This window comes from Ascidia mentula, chromosome 6, assembly GCF_947561715.1.
Source record: "Ascidia mentula chromosome 6, kaAscMent1.1, whole genome shotgun sequence".
NCBI lineage: Eukaryota > Metazoa > Chordata > Ascidiacea > Phlebobranchia > Ascidiidae > Ascidia > Ascidia mentula.
This window is the reverse complement of record NC_138571.1, coordinates 18112533-18136103: the sequence shown is the minus strand read 5'-3', so window position 1 is coordinate 18136103 and position 23571 is coordinate 18112533. Positions and strand designations below refer to the sequence as shown.

Here is a 23571-nt window from a genome sequence, read left to right as displayed (position 1 = left end):
AAACGGGGGACGTAATTTCTTTCTTGTCATAGTCAGTCCATTGTTATTCCTAAATGATCACACAGCATTTTATATTTCATGGATTTTTTTCCTCTAGTGGTCTTTTAATTATGGGTAATTCCCCTTGTAGAAGATCACGCATAAATTGGCGCCAAACGCAGTTTTAATTTCATTGTAAAAAATGTTGAAAAACTTGAACAATATGAGCGATGAAATGAAATTGTTGGAAATTAAGGTAAAGATTAAAAAGTGGGAATTGGATTTTGCAAAAAAATGTGGATTCGCACCTAAAAAAGAGGATATTGACAAAAACGTTGAAGCCAAAAAGTTGTACATCCAATATGCAAGGTCAGTGGCTGTGGCACTAGTCTTCATATGAGAGTGTACAAATAACATTTTGGTTTGAATTGAAGTAGCCACACTTACCACAAAACTATGGTCCATCTAAAAACCCATTGTAGGCATGGAGTCTAGGCATTGTAGGCATTGAGTTTATGCATGGTGGCATTGTTTTGTAGGCATTGATTCTAAGCATCATAGGCTGTTCATGCCTAGATTCAATGCCTACTATTCTTACAATGTCTAGACTCAATGCCTACAATGGCATTTTAGAGGCACCCACAAAACGAAATATTCCAGTTGCCTCCAATTAAATTAATGTTGTACAACTTTTTTAAGATTAAAGAATTCCAAGGGAAAAAGACAGGAAGAAAGCAACAATCAAAATGGAGTCACAAACACTGGGATATGGGGTGAAAAATTGCTAAAATGCAACTCACCTTCTGTCCCAAAATCTGAGAAAGCGGTCAAGAAAACACAAGTAGAAGATGACGAGAATATGTCAAAGCTTGTAACTTACAGTAGATGCAGGGAAAACCTTCGCAAAAATTTGTCATCCCAGTCGTTGTCACCACTTCCAACATCGATAAACCACAGGCAAAGGACAACCATCAAAAATACATTGCAATCACAACCAGTGTACAGAGAAAGTGATTTGGCTGCTGAAGAAATGCCAGCCATATTACCTGAAGTTAAAAAAGTAGCCACCCCTGTAGTCCACACAAGAAAAACACCCTGCAGAAAGCCTCTTGGCCTGAAACAAGATATAGAAAGCAAAAAAATAAGGACGAAATGCATTGACATATCATGGCTCGATGACAATACGGAGGACTTATCTAACTTGCTGCAAATTCAAAACAAGAATTTTAAGCTCGAAAATGATATGCCGGATATTGAATATAATGATGATAAGCCATCTGATGTGACTCAAAATCAACCAACACACGACAGTCAGCATTCATCCAAACATGAAAATAAAGACGATGTTGTCTGTGGTGATTTTAATGAGGCCAATTTATTGTCAAATACTAATGACAAAATGGATTCTACTAATGATAAAATAATTCCTGAGTCCACTGATAGTAAACCAGTGACCAAAATGGTGTCAAAAGACAATAAAAATGAAACTGACATCCCAAGCCAAGTTAAATGCAATTTTTCAGCAGGTATGTTTACATAAAAGTCCATGGAATTGTTTTCTAAGATGTACGGAGTTTGAAATTGTATTGTTTTATTTCACCACAATTCAAAAGCATTTGGCAGTCACTGCATGTACTAAATCAAATAATTTCCTTCCTATAGGTGGCACTAGTAACAGCGGCAGCAGCAACAAGCGTTCTTCAAACACAAATTTTATTCGACTTAACATGAAGCAGAAGTGCTTCTCAAAGCGTGGCAAAGGAAGATTTTTAAGAAAACAGGTTTAGTATTAATTGGCAAAATTTAATATGTGCAGCACCCTTGTATGTAAACTACTCACTTAATTCCAATAAATATTTTACAAATGCATCTAATAACAATAGATTTGTTTGTAGACATAATATTGGTTTTGTAGTATATATATATGGTTTTGTACTATTGTAATAACCGGTGTGTTTTCAATGTCATGTGTTGTACACAGGTTTATAGAGAGAAGCTGCAAAAGAAAGGATATTCATTTCGAAGTGGATGGAAAGGTCGAAGTGGTGGGGCAAAGAGTGAATTCCGTGACCGCAGCGAGGATAAGTGTTTTAAATGTGGGGAACATGGTCACTGGGCGAGCAAGTGCAAAAACCAACCCAATTTCAAAGGTATATGTTCTGCACAATTTCCCTGTGATAATTAGTTGAAACAGAGAGAAAAATTATTGAAATAATCATATCCATTGGCGAGCTGTTCTATATTGTTAACAAATAGAGTAAATATCATGTTTATAAATAACTCTTCTTAAAGTAGGCAAGGAATCTAGCAAAAGAGTCGAACCTTTGCATTGATCCATATAATTTGTGTAATAGGCAATGGATTTGTTACTACAGCTTATAGCGAATAATGATGTGTTAATTTGATACCAATTTATTGATTAACTGTTTTTAATCTTCATGTAATCAGCCCCGGATGGCTTGTAAATTTTCATCAAATTGTTTTTTTGTTCAGGTTCATCAAAGAAGTCCGAAGTTAATCTAAATGATGAAGAACCGACAGGTAATTTCCATTTTTCACTTTCTTCTTGAAACTGGTAATCAAAAAACGGTGCAGTAGACAAAAAAAACTTACTAAGTAAATGATGCAAGTAAAACTATCATATATTTGTGTCGTTTGTGCAGAATTTCTGATGGATGTGATTGAAAAGAGTCAAATGATGGATGGCACAGTTGTCTATGACAATTCTCTGAGCCAAAGAGTCAAGCTGGAATGTGCAAGTCCAGTATACAACAGTGCAAATTACGACAGAACTGAAGTTAAGGATGCATTGAAAAAGTTTGGTTTTACTGACTTTCGAAAAGGACAAGAAGAGGCAATCAAGAGAATATTATGCGGTACTGTGATTAACCTATACTATACCAATATTTTTACAAAATTGGGCTTTTTTAAATTGTCCTCCACTAATATGCTGTACATGTTTTAAAAATCTTACCTGTCTTTTCCATGTTTTCGCTAAAAAAATGACAATAAACATAGAACACACACAACGTTTTTTTTCCAATAATTTTAAAATTGTGTGTAATTTTTAAAATGTTTAATCATCATATTAGCTCACAAATGCTCTACCTTCTATACACAATAAATAAATGTAAGCCAAACATCGTGTAAAATGTAAACAAATCAAATATAAACTAAACACAGTGGATTTTATGTTAAATGATTTGTAACAGGACAACCAACATTGCTTGTGCTTTCAACTGGTTCTGGCAAATCTCTATGCTACCAACTTCCAGCACATTTGTATTCATCTAAACAACAAAGCATCACTCTTGTCGTCTCACCTTTAGTTTCACTTATGGATGACCAGGTAGGCTTACAACGTGAAGATAATCCCTTTTTAAATTTAATTTTTTTGGGTTTTGTGTTTTAAAATGACTTAGAAACAATGATTTTATTCTGTTAGGGCAGTGTGACTCAAAAACGCCACTTTAAATCAGTAAAATATATATTAAAAGGGCAAGTTTATAGGATTTTACAACTTCAAGATCCTGGAATGAATTTTCTTACTGAATCTCACTCATAAATACCATATAGCAATAGGTTTTGAAAATGTTAATTTTACAGAAACAAATTTTTAACCAATGGAAATTTTTGAAGGGTTGTTTGATGCCATTAAACTGTAAGTTTTAAGAAATACTTAATTCTTTTTGTGGGTGTACCACAGGTTCATGGATTGCCCAAGTTTCTGAAAGCGACGAGACTACATTCAGGAATGACGAAAGATCAACGAGAAAAAGTGATGAAAGAAATTGAAGCCCGAAATGTTGGTCTAATTTTTTTTTTTCTTCTAAACTATGAAAAGCTGGGCTTAGGTTATCCTTTCATGTCTAGGGTATTTTTCGAAATTACAAGAATATACCCTGTTTCATTTAGTGTGTAAATGGAAAAGTCATAGAGATCTATGCAAATGTTAATGGTCAGGTGTAAACAGAGCCTGTTATTTTTGGTAATAAATTAAAATTAAAATACTACTTTGATTCATAATCTAACATATGCACATATTTCTATGTCACATAGACTTGTATACGTGAACCGCATATGTCCACATAGTCTGGTGACTTTCTTTTGCATCTACCATGATGCCTACTCAAGTTCAGAGATTAAGATATTTGTATTTTTTTAAGGTGGACATTCTGCTGGTGTCGCCAGAAGCCCTCATGAAATGGGCGGGGATGCCTCCACGATACAGCCCGCTATCGCAACTACCCCCTATATCGTTCGTGTGTATCGATGAATGTCACTGCTTGGCGGAGTGGTCCCACAGTTTCCGGCCCTCCTATCTCCGTGTTTGCGAGGTAAGATAAAGAAATGCGTTGTTTTTCTCTAGGAAACGTTGAGGCAAATGCCCTTTTTTCACAAGTTCACAAAAAATTTCAATCATTTTATCAAAAAACTTAATCAATTTTTGGCCCCTTATGTTACAAAGTTACGTTGTAGTGCCAAAAAATTTAATAGTGTCGCATGATGCTGTTGGTCAAAATTAATATTTCTGAATTTCAAATTCATGCTGACCCTAATCCTCTGCCACTACGAGTTTTTCTTCATGCTAATACACAACAGACACATCACAAGCTGATTCGTGCTGTCTTCTATGACAATTCAACTTACGTACAGTTAAGTAGTTTGGGATTTTGTGATTTCAGATACTGAAAGAACAGCTCGGTGTTAAATGCCTGGTAGGTTTGACCGCTACGGCCACCATGACCTCTTGTCACTCTGTTGCTAAGCAACTGGGTGAGTGGATAACTTTGATTCTTAAGCTGATTGGATCGTCCGCTTATCGCAAACCATGCGTATTAGCAGTTTCCTAAGTTGTAATTATGTAAACCAAATTGCTTTGAACAAGTCCTGTTCTAGGACAAACGACTTGTGAAATAAGCAAAAATTGGCGCCTTAATAGACTATTTTATGATCAAGTTGCACATTTTAAAAACTTTTATGCAGTTCAGACGTGGTTAACCTTATTCTTTTTGGCTATTTTCAGCTTTTGAAGTCGGGAACATCTTGCGACACAATTTTTCAATTTGCATTTTTTTGTGGGGAGTTACGCTTTAAGCTGTTTTTGCGCTTGTTCTACTAAACTTATATTACTTATATGCTAGGAGGCTTAAATGTTAAACATGCTTAATCACGTTTTGTATTGGCTTGGACAAGTACTGAAAATAATGGTAAACTTGTTGTCGCTTGTTCAGGTATTCAGGATAAAGAAAGTGGGATGATCATAAAGATGGACTTGCCACCGAACTTAAATTTGTCCATATCTCGAGACAAATATAAAGACGAGGTAAAAGGGTGTTACGTGTTCTATATTGTGATTTTTAAAAAATTTGTTCGTTTAGCAACGAAACGAAACACACAACTTTTTTAGTCTTTACTTTGCGTCGTTCGACTGATTTCCCAAATTTCTGGGTTCTAAGTCAGTGATTTTTCGTTGCCCGTGTTTACCAAATAGTCTTGGCTCCCCTCCAAATATTTGGGTGTGGTTTTGAATGCACATTTTTTGACTCTTTTCAGTCCCTGGAGCAATTGCTGATGGGAAAGAGGTTCGGAAACTTGGATTCCATCATTATTTATTGCACGAGGCGTGACGACGTTTCCAGGGTTTCCTCCTTCCTACGAACGAAACTGCAAACCCGGCCGTCGCCTGTCCCTGTAAGTGTAACGCTTGCTTGCGCTTAAAACGGTCAAGTTTTCAGCACCATTACAGCATTTAAAATTCCCAACAAAGGTACTCTGAATAACGACTAAAACCACATCCAGTGTCGCAACCAGACCAGTTTTGTTTGGGGGAAAATGCGGAAAGCTCTTTGGCCTTTCGGAGCGCTTGGAACGGACACCAACCGTCCAACACTGTTTGTCATTTTATAGCTGCTGATGAACGTCTGACAAATCATGACTGAAAATTCGACGCGAACATAGCGACAGAAAAGCTAGAACCAGTGTCTCAGCCCCATTTTTTAGAGTGTCTGTTTTTCTATTTTTGGAGTTTAAGCGATTATTTTCTTGGTATGTCGCCTCACGAAGCAGAAAACGATTAAGCGTGCCTAATGGCATGTTGTTTTTACAAAAGTTTAGGCACAAAATTCTTTGAAAAATAGATATTTCTGTTACTTGGACACTTTTGTCCATGCCAATGGTCGAAACCACTGACTAATACTTTGCGTATATTGTTTGTGTTGTAGATTCCTGGTAACTGATATATGTGCTTTACTCTTTTCTACGTTGTTTTTACAGACACTGAAGATGCTTTAGAGCGAAATATTTTTTTCTCAAATGAAAGCCAATAGATTTTAACCTAGAAAACATATTTTTCCATTTTGTTTCTGTGATAGGTTGAATGCACAGCCAACGACACAAAACCCGAAGAACAAAATACAAGAAAGCGTAAAAGGGGCGGTTCCTCTAAAGGTAGGTGGTCTTTTTGCGCATACATGTTCACATACATTGTTCCATGCTGAGCGATAACTTTGGGTTACAGGAGCCAAAAGAAAAGCCATCGCCTATGAAGCGGATTGCTATCATGCAGGTACAATAAGTTAGTTTATTTTCAGTGGATCTTAACCTTTTTGTCCCGGCAAACCCGGTTTGATGACGTCAAGAGTAGTCTCGGACCCTTTAGATTTTCCTAAATATTTTGGTTCTGCTGAGATTTACGTCTAAAGGTTCATTTCACAATGCCTATTTGTCTGCGATATTACAAAGCTGGAACAAGCTTCTGCATGCAAATTTTGGCTTATATTGCAAAATGCGTAAACATATTTCGGAAATATACTTTATCAGTCATTTATGGCGTGAGTACTTAGAGGTTACTGGGGACACCTTGACAATGCTCTATAGGCCCCCGGTCGAGAACCACTGGTTTATTTATTATGCGGTTGTTGTGACGTAAGAGTTTTTCTGTGTCAATCTACTGTACGCAATCGATTTCTAAAGTGGGTTTCGCGGAATTCCCAAGTGTTAATAACAAAATTGTGAAGGGTTTCGTGAGTTAACTAATTTCAGACAAAAACGTCTGAATATGTCGGTCAAGTCTTTGGGCAACAGGCACACAAAAGTTTTTTGTTTTGAAGGAAAAAACAACAACGATGTTTCTTTTGTAGTCGATAGTCGACTTAAATACCTGTGCCAGGTTCCGCTGGAAAAAAAGTTTGGTAAACACTGCTGTGCACTGATTAATATTTCTCTCAAAACTACGCAGGAATGTCAGCAGCCGAAAGAAGACGTGTTCAAAACCGTTTCATGAGCGGTCAACTTCGTATTGTGGTAGCTACCGTCGCTTTTGGTATGGGAATCGACAAGCATGACGTCAGAGGTGTGATCCACTACAACATGCCGAGGTGGATTAATTTTTGATTCGTCGGCAACCTGGTTTATGGTTTATGAATTATCGCTGGCTACGTCTGCTTTCGTGTGGTTTGAAGGGCTGATTTAATGCGATATCACTTCCCGATTTCGGAATGATTGTTTTTACCTGAAAGCATAGGCGTCGATTTTTTAACGTTTTGTAAAATATTAAGGGTGACTTTTCCAGGTTTTAGAAATACGCAAAAAACACTTCGTCAGTCGTATCGCCCTAAACATCGGTAAAAGACCTTAATTTCATTTCGTGTCACCGAAACAATCCACGAGACACTTGTGTTTGTCATGATTGTGACGGTGATAATACAGGTCGTTTGAAAATAGCTAATGCTAAGTATAAAGTATGTGTTTTTTCTGACAAGAATTTTTAATTTAAACGAAATCCAGGGGTGACAATGCATGCGTTGTCACCCCTGTTTGTTTGTGAGGGGTGACATGTCACCCGAGTCACCCCTAAATCGACGCCTATGCCTGAAAGCAATTATAATTAATGTGACTTTAAAAATATAATTATTGATTAAATTTATAACCAGGCATATGCACGTTTTGACAATAGGTACTTTTTTCATCATGTTGAAAAAAAAAAAAACGCGTTTCGTATATTTTGCTTTTATTTAAATATTTTTCAGGCCACCATTATAAATCCTATCACAAAATGAAAAATAACCCCTTTCACGAGTAAATGTTATTTCGCACTTCTCAGATCATTTGAACGTTACGTGCAAGAAGTAGGAAGAGCTGGAAGGGATGGATTACCGGCTCACTGTCATTTGTTTCTGGATGCTGACGTATGTTGCTCAATATATTTGTCATACTTCAATTAATCTGTTTTTCTGGCACAATTAAACGTATACTTGTGTTCACCGAAGTTTCGCCTTCGTGGTAACGGTATTGTAAAGGGTAACGTATACTGGATTATTAATATAATAATTAGCCAGGTTTCACGTTTATCTGTCCTTCTGGCACGATTAAACGTGAATTAATTTTTTCAAAAAAATATTATTCTTTGCATTTAAAAATTTGCAAATGCGAAAAATAGTTGATAAATGCAAAAAAACGTTTAAAATGGAATCGTTTTTTTGAACTTTGGTGGGCTCAGCGCAAAATCACTTTATGGCATTTCTTATACTTCGATTAAACCTGAAGTGTGATTAATCCTTAATTTGTTAACAGGGAGGAGATTTGTTTGAGCTTGGCAGACACACCTACGGCAAGACGGTCGACCGTTACACTGTGAAACAACTTGTCAGGAGCCTGTTTCGAGCTTGCCATTGCCAGAAGTAAATATTTGTTTTCTGTCGTCATTTGTCAAATTGTTGAGCTGTTTTTCTCGCAGATTGAATCAAGAATGCGAGGGACATTTTGCAGCTATTCCAATCGACGAATCGGTGGAGAAATTGGACGTTTCCAAGGAAGGTTAGAGACTGGGACTTGTATAAATTTAATGAGAAATTTGCTCTTTAATATAAAATTGAATTACATATGAAAAAATTAAAGATGAACCCAAAACCCTTTCCCCAAATCTCGCAAATGCTTTTTTTGTATTCTATCACATCTGGGTGCTGCGACGAAATTATAATAACCAAGTTAAATAAGTGCAATAAAGTTAAATTGCTACGTCATTATTACAAACGCAACCGTTAGTTGTGCAATACATTTAATGCATGTGTGCGTTAAGCCAATCCCGTTTTTCCATCATGTGAACTGTGCCAGTCTGTTGACTATGGACGGTTTTGCCGACCTAACAACCTGGCAAAGACTTCCACTTTGTGGTGACTATACAATCACCGTCATCCATTAGGCACCAAACTATGCGCATCTTTACGGAGAAACTGAAAGTTTTAGCAGACGATTTGGGGTGTGCAGTTGTATTACAAAAATAGATCTCTGACGAAATGTTGAAATGAGCAAAAATCACGCAAACACTGTTAAGTGGCAACAGAACTTTTTGATACAAAAAATGTCGGCCATGTTGGCTCAAAAACTTGCAGCAGGACGATTCCAAAACCAAATGGACACAGAAACTACTTTGTGACAATGGATGGTTTAAATATTGCTTTGATTCAGTGCTTGTTTGGGTGAAAATGTTGGTTGTTGACCATTAGTTGTGGAAACAAATCGTCGGCAGAGTTTATTTCAAAATCAATACCTATGCCAGTATCGCTGACAGCTGAAACGTGCCACGCATTGTGTGGAATAGCCACCTTACCCATGTACACAATATGTTTAACTTACAAACTGTGTTTCCAATTGCAGCAAATGAATAACCGAACAAATTAGCACAGACGTGTCCAGTGACAGTAAAAAATATATGCTGTTTCTGCGCAATTATGCATAAGGAACAGCATCATGGCTTTTTAAACAATGCAAATGCGCGGCGATCAACTACTTTGACAAAGAAACACGGACTTATTCGAAATACAAGGCGTGCACGACCACCACCGCGTAATACTTGGACGTCTGCCTTTGTACGGTTACGTGGCCATCGGTGTCGTTGTTCATGAGGCTTTTGCTGGCAATTAACATCCGCTGGCCGGCGCTGTCGCCCACGAATGCGTTCACAACGAACTTGTACCTGCGGAAGAGGTGCATGTTTAAGTATTGGCACATGTATGGGTTTCTTAGATTGGGGTTTCCAGGTCATCTTGTTATATGCTTACAATCTGTTGTTGCTTAAAATTGCAAGGCGCGGAAGACATGCATGTTTATGCAATGGCACATTCGGTTCCTTATATTGGAGTTTTTAGTGTCGTCTTGTTACGCTTACAATCTGTTGTTTGCTTAAAATCGCAAGGTCAATACTAAATAAGTGTTCTGATCAGATCTATAGACCTCTCGTAAAAATGTGCTGTTTTCGTAAAGTTATGGTGAAAAAGTTGGAAGCCCAAAGATTAAAACACAAGACCCGTTGGAAAAGAAATAAAAACTCTGGTTTATTTTACAGCACATAATTTTGTGTAGTGTGAGGGACAATGTCTGTCGGCGCTAGATATGTGCTGTATCATGCAAAAGAACGAATAAAATATTCACCTTTTCATGTCGAGCGTCTTCATTTTGTCTTTCACTTCTGTCACAAGAAGCTTCGCGAGTTTTCCGCCCACACTAACATTCGCATCTGCCTTGTTCGTGTACCAGTTGCCCATCATCCTTCCTGTATTAGTTAAAACAGACTGCTGTCGTCACTTGCTATTGGGTCACTTGAGAGTAAAATAGGTTCCGGCGACCTTTTTTGAGGCAATGCATTAGACTGCTGGGAGCTTAAAGCCTTTACGGGGAAAAAACATTGGTTTTAGAGCAAGCATTCATATTTATGCCCTCCATTGACTCATAAGGACCCTAATTCCTTAGGTTCCAAACCCACATTTGTATTGTTCAATTCGCCTTTAGCTGTTGTTGAAGCAAAAAAGCTTCTTATTATTCGGTTTATCAATTCTGTTTACACAGTTCCTGACTTGATTGCTCATATTTGTGGTAAACAGGTCTGTTAAGTGTTTAGCCTCGTGCTGTTAATTTTGTAATTGTCACGGGTATTATCACGTGTAACTTTAATGCCAAGAAATCACGTTCACACGGTAGCCACTTAAAAATAGAATGAATTGCACTCAATGAAAGTCGAATGCTGTAACAAGTGAATCTATTACGTCACAAGCTCAACTACTGTTTATGCGTCAACAACACGTGCAAGTGCGTACAAGATATATTGCGACAATGTATACCATGTTCTTACTTGCTTCTATTTGTGACTTGAAGTAGTCGTCGATGCTTGGGAGCATGTCATCTATGACCTGCAACATACTCCGTTAAAGTCTATACCGTTTTGACGCTAGAACAGAACAAAGATACGTTTCAGTGATGCAATCACCAGCTGTGTACATCTGTTAGTAGCTCTCAAACTCAATGAATATCATGATTTTTTGCACATATAGATTTTGTGTTGTTGCTGAGAATTTAGTAAAACCTTTGTCCAACTTGCCTCGTTCACCGCTTTGGTTACGACATGTGCTCGAAACTGTGTTCCATCGTCTGGTTCCAACTTGTAAGTGTTTTCGAATTTCTCTTGCGTCTCTTGCAACGGAAGCCCGCTGAACGTCGTGGGGACGTAAATATACTGAGAACACAAAAATGGAAATATGTACGGTTTTTATTGTTTTACAAGCTCAAGTTGAACGTGACTTGTACTATTCTGAGAATCTGTTTTGTGGATTGAATATTGTTTGTATGGTTGTTTCAACTTTTCTGCCTTTCTATTGGTTAAGTCAAGGCAATTTTAATAAAACTATATAAGGACCACCATTAAAAACTTAAAATAAGGGATATAGTTTGTCCGTCAAGTTTTATAGAACTGTCCAATCATTTTTTTAGGACAGTTATAACATTTCTGTTAATTACATGGATTTATTTTGCTGCATAATACATTCAAAATGCATAAGTTGGCATACTGTCGACAACTAAAAAATTTTGGTTTAAAAAAAACTACTTCCACTCTATATATGAGTTATATGTACCGTTATGCACTCAATTGTAAGCCACCCTGCTGGGGTGTGTAAGAATACTTACCCCCGTTGCCGTGGCAATGGCGCTCATTCGTCTCCCGCCAAATATTGAGGATCTTCTTGATGGGTCAATGGAAGATCTGCGATACTGCGGCGCCATTGAATATCTGCGCTGCTGTAAACATCAAAGAGTTTGTATCCAAATATAGAGGCTTTGTCGTTGGATCCGAAAGTGTTTTCAACAAAAGGTTTCCGACCTTTTTTTAACTCAAAGGTAATAGATTTTGGTTCCCACTCTTGAATACTCCCTTGGTTTTCTATCAGGTATTGCAGAAACAGACAATGCGTGGCAAGCTATGTACTAAGAGCCCACGAAGCTGGCTTTGACATCACAACTCACAAACCATTTATCGCATACATTAGGTCGTACCTTTGTGTTCGACTTCTTAGGCAGATCGTTGGTAAAGCGATCTTGCTGCTGCGTTTTCGCATCTGACAGAAAAACAACATAGCGATAACATTAACTGCGCCTTCCAGTAACCGAAATTTGGTTTCCATGTGGACCATGTTTACTTTAAACCCTCAAGCTGTCAATGGACTTACTTGCCAGTGCTATGGCATCAATGCTGTATCTCCTTCTTGGCATACCCTCCATGCCTGTCAAGCAGTTTGATTTTTTGTCAAATCCTCAATTTTCCAGTTTGACAATCCTCAATTTTCTAGTAGATATGCACTGAGCTCACTGCGATGTACTGTAAGTCACCTGCGAACGAATAAAGTGTCTAAGAAGGTTTACAAGTTGGCAAAGGTTTCTTTTGTTCAGTTAATGGTTAACATGGATTTTATTGGTGTGCGATGAGATTTACTATCTGTTTGTCTTGTCTTGCCAATGCGAATTGTCGCCTGGCCAAACATTTTGAAGTGCTTCAAGCCGCCAAACAATCAAAATAGGATTTATTATGGTAAGTAATAGTTTTTTTTTGGTCCGCCCACGACTTATTTCAACCTCGCCACGTCATCAACTTGCAACAAAAATTCTCTTTTCTTGTCGACGCGTAGTTAACTGATATGAAGCTGTGAGGAAAACGCCTGCTAAACTTAGTTCAACATTATAATGAAAAACGGGCCAAACTGTCCCAAAAATAAGCTATTTCGATGTTTCGGTTAAACTAGACCCATTTTTAAGTGATGAAAATCGAAAGGGGTAATGTTGAATATAAGGTTCTTTAAGACCGGTAAAAGCGTCACCTTGTCTTCTAACACTTTTACATTCGTGTGTTAAGATTTCAGGTTTAGTAAACATATTCAGGCATTCGATTTTTGTTGATAAACGCTGCCACCATGTCTAACTAAGATTCGTGTGTACTGCCTCAACTTATGTAAAATCCTTGCAAGACTTACGTTTACTGTATATATTGTCATTAACAACCTCCACTTCCTTATGGACTGTTCCAAATAGCCTTTCTTTAAAGCGCTAACAGTGAGGAATTGTCGCTGTTCCGCCCAAAACCACTGGAATTACTTTAGGAAGAATATATCATTGTGACGTCACAACCACTCACCTATGAATTAGAATTGTTCGACTGTGCAAATAATTTTTGGGGGAACACGCACAAAAGTGGCCCGCTGTGTCTACCACAATCGCCTCCATGCCGCCCAACTAATCCTACAATTCTCGAACACGTCCATTGTCAAAGACAATGCAAATGCGACGGTTATAAATTGATGTCTATAAGGCTGGTGGAAGTCTGTGTTTATTGGACTGGGCCTGTATTGTCAGGTGGCATGGGATTTACGTGCTTTACTTGCTGCGCACCATTGTGATTTTATACTCAAGTGCATTAACGTCTCTTACCAATGTCGAGTCTTCGTGAGTAGCCAAATATGTACCAAAAACCTAATACTGAACTTTAAGCCATTCGATGGAATCGCCATTTTTTATTTCCTTATTAGTTTCTTCTTGGATTGGATTCATTAAACAGGGAAACTAGTATGGTGCATACATGACAGAAACTATTTGAGAATTGTTGCGCGATATTGTTCAACGTGTCGGTGCAGATGTCGTTTGTTCACAAAACTAGTAATTGAGACACTTTTTTGGCAATAAAACTGGCATGAAAAGTGCGAAAGTACAGACATGAACCGCTTTTCTGCTGAAAAAATTGAAAGAAAACAAATCATACCATATTATCGCAAACTTGAACTAAAAACTTGTTCACTTGTTCAGGAATTGAAACCCTAATGTGCTACCTCGAGTTGGACGGCCACATCAACGTGTACTTGCCGACAGAAACTACCTGCTCCATTCGTTGCTACGGAGGACCTTCACAAATGGTTCAAGTTGCTAAAAAGTGTCCAGCTGTGGCCCGGGCCATTTCAACCATGGGTAATTATGTGGTAGTTTTTTAATGATGTTTTACATAACAATACATTTTTTTTACAATTAACTTGCATGATGTTTTAGTTGACAATCCCATGGTGGTCCTGCCTGCAGCTCTTTATATAAAGCACTATTTTCTCTGTTGCTTATAGTTGACAACTTGTGTAGTTCTTGAGAGGTCGTCGCTGGCGGCAAGCTTTTTGAGTTTGACGTTGATTGAAATAAAAAGAAATTATGTGGTTTTCTGATAACTTCCCGACCCTTTTTACACAAAGTAATAAAATTCTTAAACGTGCAAAATACAAATTTCACAGTTCTGAACTATATGTCCACAAACCTTCGGCTACGGCGTGGCGTGGCATATTCGTTTATATCAAAAAAGGAATATCCCATGCTGAGAAATATTAATTTTCACTTGTTTCCAAAAACCTCACATTATTTTTTCCGGCAGATAAAGTTGACGCATCATGTTCCAACATCACTTTTTCACTGGTTCAGGTATGTCGCGGTGATAAACCCTCTTTCATATCAGCGTTTTAAACGTGACAAAATCATTGACAATTTAGTACTGGAGCTTGTGTATTGGTGACGTGGTAAATCAAGTGAATTTGAACCCAATTGTAAACCGTGTACCCTGATGCGTAATCTAAAAAAACAAACATTTAAGTGTTGATTGTCGTAAATTTTTTATCAGTTGTTTTTGCATATATTGCTATACGTCATACATGCAGGTTGCCGATTTGTTGAAATGCGACTTATCGTCTCTGAAGAAAAATCTAAGGCAGCTCGTTTGGGATTCAAGTCTGTCAACAGGTGAAAGGTTTATTAAAAAATCCCACCATAAAATGTAGTTTCCAAAGTGTAGTTCCGAGTATACCGTCTTAGTCAATATAGCAGTACAATTTTCTTTTTGCACACGTCATATGTCGTTCAGTTTAGCGAGTGTTTTTATAATAATACAATTCTTATTAGTGCTATATTTCCTTTTGTCAAATCGCCATAACTTTTAAACTGCTGCGCCGATTCAATAAACCTGACATTTAGATGTTTTTTCTTATAGGCGGTAGCGCCATCGGCAAAAGTGGCGTTGACGTTGAATTTAAAGACGTCTCCTTTCTGGTAAAAACAAAACGAGCCGGAAGTGACGATCTGATCGACTCTCTCACCGCCTCCCTCCACCAACGGGTCGTACGCCAGGAGCTAAAAGAACTATTCCAACTCAGAACAGCTTTTAACACAATGCAGAGGTATGTGATTCCTGGGTTGCTGTGTAATAGTATTATATTTGTATAAATTAATATTAATGCTGCCAGGCATGTTTTTATTGCTGCAATACGGCTCTTCTGGTAATAAGTTTATTGAATCAACGTTTTCGAATTGTATTTGTAATTTGTAAAGTGAAAAAAAGGCGCATTGTTTGAGTTGGACAAAACCAGGACAACAACAGTGCATAGAGGGTTTGATTATTGTCTGTGGAAGAGAGAATCCGAGATTTTTCGAGATTTTGCGCTGCTTTTAAAAGGCGAAGTGTGAAACCCATATGATTGCCATAGTTTAACAATGCCCCTGTTTCTTTTTCGAAGTGTTCCATATCATATTTTACTTGGCCAGCTACAATGCCCTGAACTTTTTAAAGGTACTCCCATCCCAACATTGGTTACTGTATGGACGAAGCAGATATGGAGAAAAGCGAGAACTTGAAACAAGAAATCAACACCTACTTTAAAGCTGATGACCAAATTCCTGAAGTCCAGCCGGCTGAAGTAAACGTTATTGTGTTTTTTTTTCATTCTTTTTGCAATGTATGCTTCTGTGGTCTCCGTTAAATTGCAACCGTATCGTACCCTGGTTGATTCTGCTTTACAACTTTCGGTTTTTGCTTAAAGTTGGATGAAGCGGTCGAAGCTGATGTTCGCGCCATTGTCCGACAGTTCCTTACAGTACATAGTAAGTATTTTTCTCATTTGAACATTGGTTGCAAAATACTAGGTCCATCCTACTGCTATACAAAGCATTACATTCTGTAGCCTTGTGGTTTTGGGGGAATACTACAAAAGTTTGTGCGAATGTTAAAGGTATAATTTAGCATTTTAAATTCCATCTATAGCTAAAATTAACAGGTGGTTGCTTTGTTGACACCTAACCGTTAACATTCGCACAGATTTCTATGTTATATAGACTTTTATGTGGATCGCAAATATGGCGACTTGGCTGTGATGTGGTGTTTCAGCATTTTTCGTGGTGGTTTTGGCCAAGTTTTTGTTTTTCTAAGAAAATTCGCTTGTCACGTAGGTGCTGACTTCGAGGGAAGCATTACAGGTCGGGCCGTTGCGCGCATTTTGCATGGAATTGACAGCCCCCGTTATCCGGCTCGAACCTGGGGCCCAGCAAGAAGATTCTGGAGATCCAAGATGAACGTCGATTTTAATGCATTACTTAAACTCGCAACGGCAGAAATTTTAAAATTCAGATGATAAATATTGCGTTATTTTTTGCTTTTCTATTGTATTCGCTAATAAATTAAAAATTGTGCGCGGTTTGAAGGCATGTTTGTCTTTTTGACTGATAATAAATTAAATTTTATTGTTCCGTTGTCAATATTTGATAAAGTGTATCTGGGTACGTGGAGGTTGGCACCAACTAATTTACTTGGATTAAAAAACAGCCTGGAAACAGTGCGCTGATCGGATCTAAGTGCCCGCGTAAAGCAAGGTAAACAACTTTCCGCATGACTGCACTTCAGCGACAATGGGAATATTGTCGGCACGATTACTCAGCAAAAGTCTGCATTGGCATTCAAAGGAACTAATCTCTTATTTCTCGAACATGAAAGTCCGAATTATTCCGGCGTTAGATGACAACTACATGTACCTTTTGGTTGACGATACGACCAAGCAAGCGGCTGCAGTGGACCCAGTTGAGCCTGACAAGATTATTTCGGCTGCAAAAGAAGAAAATGTGAAATTGACGACCGTTTTTACAACACACCATCATTGGGATCATGCTGGTGGTAACAAGGACTTGGTTTCAAAGGTCAAAGGCTTGAAGGTTTATGCTGGCGATGACAGAATCGAAGGGATCACTCAAAAAGTTGTTCATGGCACAAATTTTCAGTTTGGCTCCTTGTCTGTGAAATGCTTGTTCACACCATGTCACACAACTGGCCACATTTGTTATTTTGTCGAAGGTGGTGAGAGTCCTATTGTATTTACAGGGGACACACTTTTTCTCTCTGGCTGTGGCAAGTTTTTCGAAGGCACCCCCGAGCAAATGTATACAGCACTGGTCGATGTATTAGGTATTCTTCCTGCTGATACCAAGGTATATTGCGGCCACGAGTACAGTCTTGGAAATTTAAGATATGCAGCTTTTGTGGACCCTGACAATCAGACACTACAGAACAAGCTGCAGTGGGCTAAGAAACAAAGAGAAAATGGTTTTCCCACAATACCATCTACAATTGGGGAAGAACTACTATACAACCCTTTCATGAGAGTAAATGATTTGTCAGTACAGAAAAGATGTTGTACCAAGTCTGGAATTGAAACCATGGGGTTCCTTAGAAATGAAAAGAATTCTTTCAGGCCCAAAGTTTAATTTGCTTGTTCTGCCTGTTTTCTTGTTGTATATGCATGAAAAAAATCTGTTCCCCAGTTTAGTTCTATCTTTATTAATTATCACATTAATTACTGAATATGAGAGTACAAAGATCTTGAAAAAATTTACATAGCTGTTTATTTTTCTCCCACCAAAAAATGGTTTAATAGTATCTGTGCATATTTTATGATGTCATAGCAGACAGGTAAAGAACACTTTGTTTTGCTGCACTGTTCTTAAAATTTTTGAGAAAAACTGGTAAACACCTTTATAAGTTTACTTTTTAAATAGTCTTTAGTCCATGAGGTCTTGTAATTATTTGCTTTATTACATCCAAAGGCAATAATACCCTTGTTTTAAATACCACATGTTAATAAGGTGCTAAAACCACTCGCCATGTAACGCCTTACTATACATAACATGTACATTCAAAATGCAAATAAAGTGCTGTGTTTGTATTCACATTGTATTGTTGAATTGACAGATAAGATATGACTTGATTACCCACATTTCCAAAAAATACGCTTTGCTTGATTCATATCAGAGGAAAGTACTACATGCTACTTTGTACAAAGACACAAATATCTTGTCTCTAATTGTCAGATCTGCACTGGTTAGAGCTTGGAATTTCAGAGTTGGAAATCCAGGTTTCGTCAGCCTTATTATTTATTTGTAGATCTTTAGCTTTCGCTTCGTTGGCAGCCATAACCCGCATGATGTTTTGTCCAGATATTTTCTTTAGTTCTTCATCGGACCATCCTCTGTCAATCAACTCTGCTATGATGTTCGGGTATTTGGAGACGTCTTCTAATCCTGTAGGCACTCTGCACAACATAATCAAAGATTAAGCAAAAATATAACATAAAATGAACAAGTCCTACATGCAAAACAGATTGGAAAGTTTGTAAAAAAAGAAAGTTTTGCAGCGATTACGAAGACTAGTAAACGCTTTTGAAGGTTTTTCGGGCGAATTATCGGTAAATTTTCGCGTTTTTCGAATGTGGTATTTCATCAATCAGTCAATGGTTAATTGCAAAGTCCAACTGTAAGAAAGTTTCTCGTAAGTAAGGCTAAAGCAGAATAACAGGTGTCGGGTGTTGTTTGAAAAGCAGACCTTTATCCTACTTGACAACAAGATAATCGTATTCGCTAGAGAGCAGCAGAGAGTTACTTTGATTTGAAGAATTCAAAAAAATTTCAACCAAAACAAATTACTATTGGATTATTTTAAGTTCAAATGTTAAAGTTATTGCTTTTCAAAATTTGTTTTTACTTTGTGACTCCGTCGTAATCAGCGCCCATTGCAATGTAGTCTACCCCGGTTATGTTTTTGATGTAGTCGAAATGATCTGAAAGGCACAAAGAATTTAACATCAAAAAAATCTTTGCTGTCAAAATAACCAGCATTTTCCAACAATCTGTTTGAATATTATACATTAATTTTTCATTTAGGTCAGTGAAGTTCAACACGCATTGTTTGGATTCTATTTTTAAATGGAATGAGCAGGAAAGTTGGAAACATTCTGATCGCTGACAAAAAGAAACAAAATCACAGCGTGTTGTCGCATTCGAGTTAAACCCATAGTTCAAAATTTCACGGTTTCTAAACTAAGGCAAAACCAAAGCGTTTTTGTAATTTAACGTCAAAATTACAAGTTGAAATGTAGAAATAACTACTCCCGGAGTAGAAAATTTAGTAAATTCACAGACTTACTTGCCACGTCCTTTGTCGTTGCGTCATCGCGGCATGTAACGTAAGTGTTGTAAAAGTTCACCATAATCACTCCCTTGTTTGTGGGCTGAAATCGGCAAACATTTGTTGCAAAACGACCGTGGTTCACGACATAATGAGGGCTTTTACGAGCACATTTTTACGTTGCAACTAGCAGAATGCCAAAAGTTCAACAAAAGCAAATCCACATAACCCTGGCACAAAGTGCTGTGTAATGATGGGTTGAGGTCTTACGAGCGTTTATGTCAACACAGTATTTAAGGTGGTGATTTTTATTGAGGGAACGCGCGGCTTCGAATCGATCAATTCCTGACTTCAAAAAAGGATATGGAGCTTTTGGAATTTTTTTGGTAATATATACGTTGCGTATTGTTACTTTGTTCCTCAAATATAGTTTCTTTCATTCTTTTCAGACACGTTGAATTGACAGGTCTGATATTTTCAGATGTACCGGAAAAGAATGAAAAAAAATAATTTTGAGAAACAGAGTAACAAAACGCAAGCATATGTTGCCAAAAAGATTCCAGAACTAGGCTACCATACAAAACCTTTTGTGAAGGTAGGCGTTGATCGATTCCGGCGTTCCCTCAATAAAAATCTCCACCTCAAATGCTGTGTTTGCATAAACGCTCGTAAGACTGTAGCACACCATTACACAGCACTTTCAAAAGCTGCAAGACCACCCAGCGTTTTATGTCCTTACTGAACAAATCCGTCCACCTACACGAAACCCGTATCAAACTCTTACCAGCCTTTCCAGCACCGAGTCGGGCACGTTCCGGGAATGATTGCAGAGAGCCCTGGCGGAACTGTGACTGAAAATAATAGGGGAAACACTTTCGTCGAGCACATCGTTCATGGTCTTGTCATTCACGTGTGAAATATCGATGAGCATCCCAAGTCGGTTCATTTCACCGACCACGCGCTGAAATAAAGTTAGAGCAAATGATGCTGGGCGTTTCACATTTCAAAAGTGTCGGCAATTTCGTGCGAATTTGGGAGCGGTCGAACTTTCCGTATGTGAAATGTTTACGGTTGTTGGTGTTAAAAGTTTCTAAAACCTTATTCACGTTTCTTAATAATAAGTTGACTGCTTTGTTTCGGTAGAAATCCATCTTATACAGTAAAACTCGGTTAATCCGGATGCGATTTGTCTGACGAATTCGTTTAGATCAAACGAATCAGGATTAATATAGAGTGTTGTACCTTTCCAAAGTCAGTCAATCCATTAGTCGTGGATAAATCGGCATCTTCAGCCCTGTAAATATTTTTTGAGTTTGATTGGTGTTTAAACATCGTAAAACGGGTAACACAAAGGAACCTAAGGAATTTAAGGAAATTCACACTAATTTAGGGAGCTAAGGAACGGAAATAGTTTAAGGAAAATGCCAAATTCATCTAAGAAAAAGTAGATAGAGCTTAAGGAATTGGCCGAAGGCCATTGAAGGGCTATTTAAGGTATATGCATATACAGTACACAGCATTTTACGACAGGAAGTCATGAGTCATATAATCACCATGGAGTAGGACAACTATGTGTAAGAGTCATGTATCTTGCTCCGAGTTTGAACAACATTCTCAAGGCAGCCAGCGAGCTGTCGATCATGTGACCGCCCTCTACACCAATCATAGAAGCAATCTTGCCCTCTGCGTTTGCCGCTTTTATCTCTTGAATAAAAAATATCGAAACACATAATATTTTTGGCCATACCGGGGTTTGAACCCAAGATATCCTGGCCACGAATACTGATTCTTGGTATATGGTTGGAAACACATAATTGTGTAGTTTGGTTTCATTTGCTGCTTTCAATTCGCACAGCCACAATAAATTTTTTTTAACTCCTGTATGTATAACTTACTTACCATCTACTGTGGTTGCGAACGCGAAAGTGTCAGGATAATCGTCGGTGAACCTCCTGATCATGTCGATTTGTTCGAGGCCCTGACGCACCGCGTCTTTGTATTGAGATGCGCAGAGAACGAAACACGCCCAGAACTGCAAACACAGCGAAATGGTTTAAAGTTGGGTCGAATCAATTGGCACAGTTGGGGGCGCTTTGATGCCGTGTTTGCAAACCATTGTTCGCCGAAAAAGCATTAGGTGCAAGTCTTTGGGACTGCAGGGGATTGTGTTTGGTTAAGGCTTCAGGTCGTTGACTTGAATGGGATCAAACAAACAACATAGCATGGTTGTGCCAATACTGGATAATCAGGGGCACGGATGGAAATTTTTTTATGATACGTCGATGGATTCTGGCTAAATGGGCAATCATTGACACATTCGGTAGAATGATGTAACACGAAAATAGGTTTAAGGCAACATAAACCAAGTGTACGCAGCGTTAAATGTGCCGGAACGATTGAATTTACAGGAAAAAGTAAGTTATTGTCTTTTTATACAGTTGGGGAGATTTCTTGAATAAGTTCAAAAACATGCTAAACTTCCCATAATTAATTGGGACACACCAGCCATTGAATTCCTACCGTTTCGACTTACTATCAGCACTAAGTATACACACGAGTGCGGACAAGTCAATCATTTCTACGAAATTTACTTCGTAAAAATTCCAACTAACAATCGCATGGCCGTGCTTTTCGCCAATGTCAACAGCTGTGGATTGACGGGGTCGCTTCACATTTTACATGTTGTCTTACTTGTTTTACATGTTGTCTCACTTACGGTATTAGCATTTTACAGCAACCTTTTATTGCAAAGCAACCCACCGCAGCAGCCTATTTGATGATAAACAACCCATTTGCTGATAGACATCGTAAGTGTCACATAAACAGAAAATGATGCAAAAGTTGAACTAACCTGAGCACCAACTTTCCCTTCTCGAAGTCGAGGTATGTCAGTGTGCGAATCGTTGTAAAGCTTTGTGAGGTCATCGTGCAAGCTGATGCCGTCGATGGAATTTTTTAGATTTTTCCGGAATTGCCAAGCCCAGTCGTTGTGTCTGAGCAGATTAAAATATTATTGGAAACACTGCAGTGCAGTTGAAACAAAATTGTTTACGATGACGACTTTGATCTAGTTGTCTAATCATAGTCATAAATTAGAAAAATAGTTCCTAAAGTACGTAATAACCTAAATGGAGACCAGGCAATTTTGACAGAAGTTCAACAATTGGTCTTCGGTCCACGACGAAGGATTGTCTCAAAATTGATTTGCGATAATTATCGCTCTATAGTACAGAGTGCTTAAGTCTGACGTATGACCATGTCCTCGTCAAGCGCCCAAAATCGACATTGATGCGTCACGATGACGTCTTACAGCTCCCATAGAGCATTATTCTGGATTTCCCCCTGCTTTTGTCCTGAATCAAACCGAACTTACCCATCAATAATTGGTACTTCATCGAGAATTTTTTTAGCCTTCTCTAACGAGGTGCTCCTGCTGTTTATGGTGAGGGGTACGGCGATAGCGACTGCCACGGCCGCTACCAGACAGAGGACTCCTGGATTACAAAATAGTATTTGAGGGACATTTGCCTGGTGTGTTGCTTCTACGAAACAATATCAAGACGTACAAACACAAAGGGTTGGTCCCACATTTTTTACAGGGTTTGTTAATACATTGCTTCACATGATAATATAAACAAGACGACATTTACTGTTGCCGCATTATTTGACGACTTATTTTGTCGGTCAAACATAAAAGGATTTTTCGAAATTGTTTTTTTTGACACGTGATATGGCAGAACTCATCCATGCGCTCGAGGCACTCACCCACAAAAATGATTAAACGCTTGTTGGACTTTATGGTTTGAATGCTCATCGTGTCGTAACTTTTCGTCATAGTTCTTGTTGTTGTTTAGTGATAATAACTACACGCGCAAAAACTTTAACAAAAAATAAAGCATTGTCTTTGCTTGTGGTTGTGGTTGTTGTTGTCGAGCTCGCAAACTATCGCAGTGAAACGGCAAAACTTGGTGTATACGATCTGAGCTTGCTCATGAAATATATCTGACACTGCATTTCTGCGCAAG

General features: G+C 38.1%; 4 protein-coding genes across 5 annotated transcripts; 2 read left to right on the top strand and 2 right to left on the bottom strand.

Annotated features, from left to right (window-relative positions):
* Positions 1 to 194: 194 nt before the first annotated feature.
* Positions 195 to 16727, top strand: LOC145905416 (ATP-dependent DNA helicase Q4-like). Its single transcript, XM_082992603.1, has 25 exons — positions 195 to 348; positions 679 to 1505; positions 1642 to 1760; positions 1961 to 2129; positions 2473 to 2520; positions 2643 to 2855; positions 3192 to 3328; positions 3686 to 3784; positions 4146 to 4316; positions 4665 to 4755; positions 5214 to 5305; positions 5536 to 5673; positions 6354 to 6429; positions 6500 to 6547; positions 7220 to 7358; positions 8084 to 8168; positions 8554 to 8660; positions 8717 to 8796; positions 14101 to 14259; positions 14705 to 14751; positions 14985 to 15066; positions 15314 to 15500; positions 15890 to 16016; positions 16140 to 16200; positions 16546 to 16727. Exons 1-25 carry the CDS (start codon positions 203 to 205, stop codon positions 16725 to 16727), a joined length of 3630 nt encoding a protein of 1209 aa, XP_082848729.1. The 5' UTR covers positions 195 to 202.
* LOC145905417 (dynein light chain Tctex-type 5-like) lies at positions 9241 to 12670 on the bottom strand. 2 transcript variants are annotated; one of them, XM_082992606.1, is made up of 7 exons: positions 12477 to 12670; positions 12304 to 12365; positions 11938 to 12048; positions 11354 to 11488; positions 11108 to 11165; positions 10411 to 10531; positions 9241 to 9955 (listed from the first exon to the last, which is right to left on the bottom strand). In XM_082992606.1, exons 1-7 carry the CDS (start codon positions 12526 to 12528, stop codon positions 9790 to 9792), a joined length of 705 nt encoding a protein of 234 aa, XP_082848732.1. In that variant the 5' UTR covers positions 12529 to 12670; the 3' UTR covers positions 9241 to 9789. The 2 variants fall into 2 exon arrangements, with proteins under 2 accessions (XP_082848732.1, XP_082848733.1); XM_082992607.1 differs by having other exon boundaries at positions 11938 to 12045.
* A 273-nt stretch (positions 16728 to 17000) lies between the features above and the next one.
* Positions 17001 to 18314, top strand: LOC145905307 (hydroxyacylglutathione hydrolase, mitochondrial-like). The gene has a single exon (XM_082992468.1). The coding sequence runs from the start codon at positions 17002 to 17004 to the stop codon at positions 17848 to 17850; it is 849 nt and encodes a 282-aa protein (XP_082848594.1). The 5' UTR covers position 17001; the 3' UTR covers positions 17851 to 18314.
* A 126-nt stretch (positions 18315 to 18440) lies between these two features.
* On the bottom strand, positions 18441 to 23427 carry LOC145905306 (dipeptidase 1-like). Its single transcript, XM_082992467.1, has 10 exons — positions 23312 to 23427; positions 22920 to 23040; positions 22398 to 22539; positions 21446 to 21578; positions 21100 to 21250; positions 20789 to 20840; positions 20331 to 20507; positions 19565 to 19649; positions 19124 to 19199; positions 18441 to 18674 (listed from the first exon to the last, which is right to left on the bottom strand). Exons 1-10 carry the CDS (start codon positions 23379 to 23381, stop codon positions 18443 to 18445), a joined length of 1239 nt encoding a protein of 412 aa, XP_082848593.1. The 5' UTR covers positions 23382 to 23427; the 3' UTR covers positions 18441 to 18442.
* Between the last annotated feature and the right edge of the window lie 144 nt (positions 23428 to 23571).

Bases quoted from the DNA above. Each gene is read 5' to 3' on its own strand.
- LOC145905416 (XM_082992603.1), top strand. From the start codon at position 203: ATGAGCGATGAAATGAAATTGTTGGAAATTAAGGTAAAGATTAAAAAG. The intron at 1,761-1,960 runs GTTTAGTATTAA...TGTTGTACACAG, and splicing joins GAAGATTTTTAAGAAAACAG to GTTTATAGAGAGAAGCTGCA. The intron at 6,548-7,219 runs GTACAATAAGTT...AAAACTACGCAG, and splicing joins AGCGGATTGCTATCATGCAG to GAATGTCAGCAGCCGAAAGA.
- LOC145905307 (XM_082992468.1), top strand. From the start codon at position 17,002: ATGGGAATATTGTCGGCACGATTACTCAGCAAAAGTCTGCATTGGCAT.
- LOC145905306 (XM_082992467.1), bottom strand. From the start codon at position 23,381: ATGACGAAAAGTTACGACACGATGAGCATTCAAACCATAAAGTCCAAC. The intron at 21,579-22,397 runs GTTAGTTCAACT...CTGTGTTTGCAG, and splicing joins AAGGGAAAGTTGGTGCTCAG to TTCTGGGCGTGTTTCGTTCT. The intron at 20,508-20,788 runs GTACAACACTCT...ACTTTATTTCAG, and splicing joins GATTGACTGACTTTGGAAAG to CGCGTGGTCGGTGAAATGAA.
- LOC145905417 (XM_082992606.1), bottom strand. From the start codon at position 12,528: ATGGAGGGTATGCCAAGAAGGAGATACAGCATTGATGCCATAGCACTG. The intron at 12,366-12,476 runs GTAAGTCCATTG...TTTTTCTGTCAG, and splicing joins TGATGCCATAGCACTGGCAA to ATGCGAAAACGCAGCAGCAA. The intron at 11,166-11,353 runs GCAAGTTGGACA...AGTATGTTGCAG, and splicing joins TAACCAAAGCGGTGAACGAG to GTCATAGATGACATGCTCCC.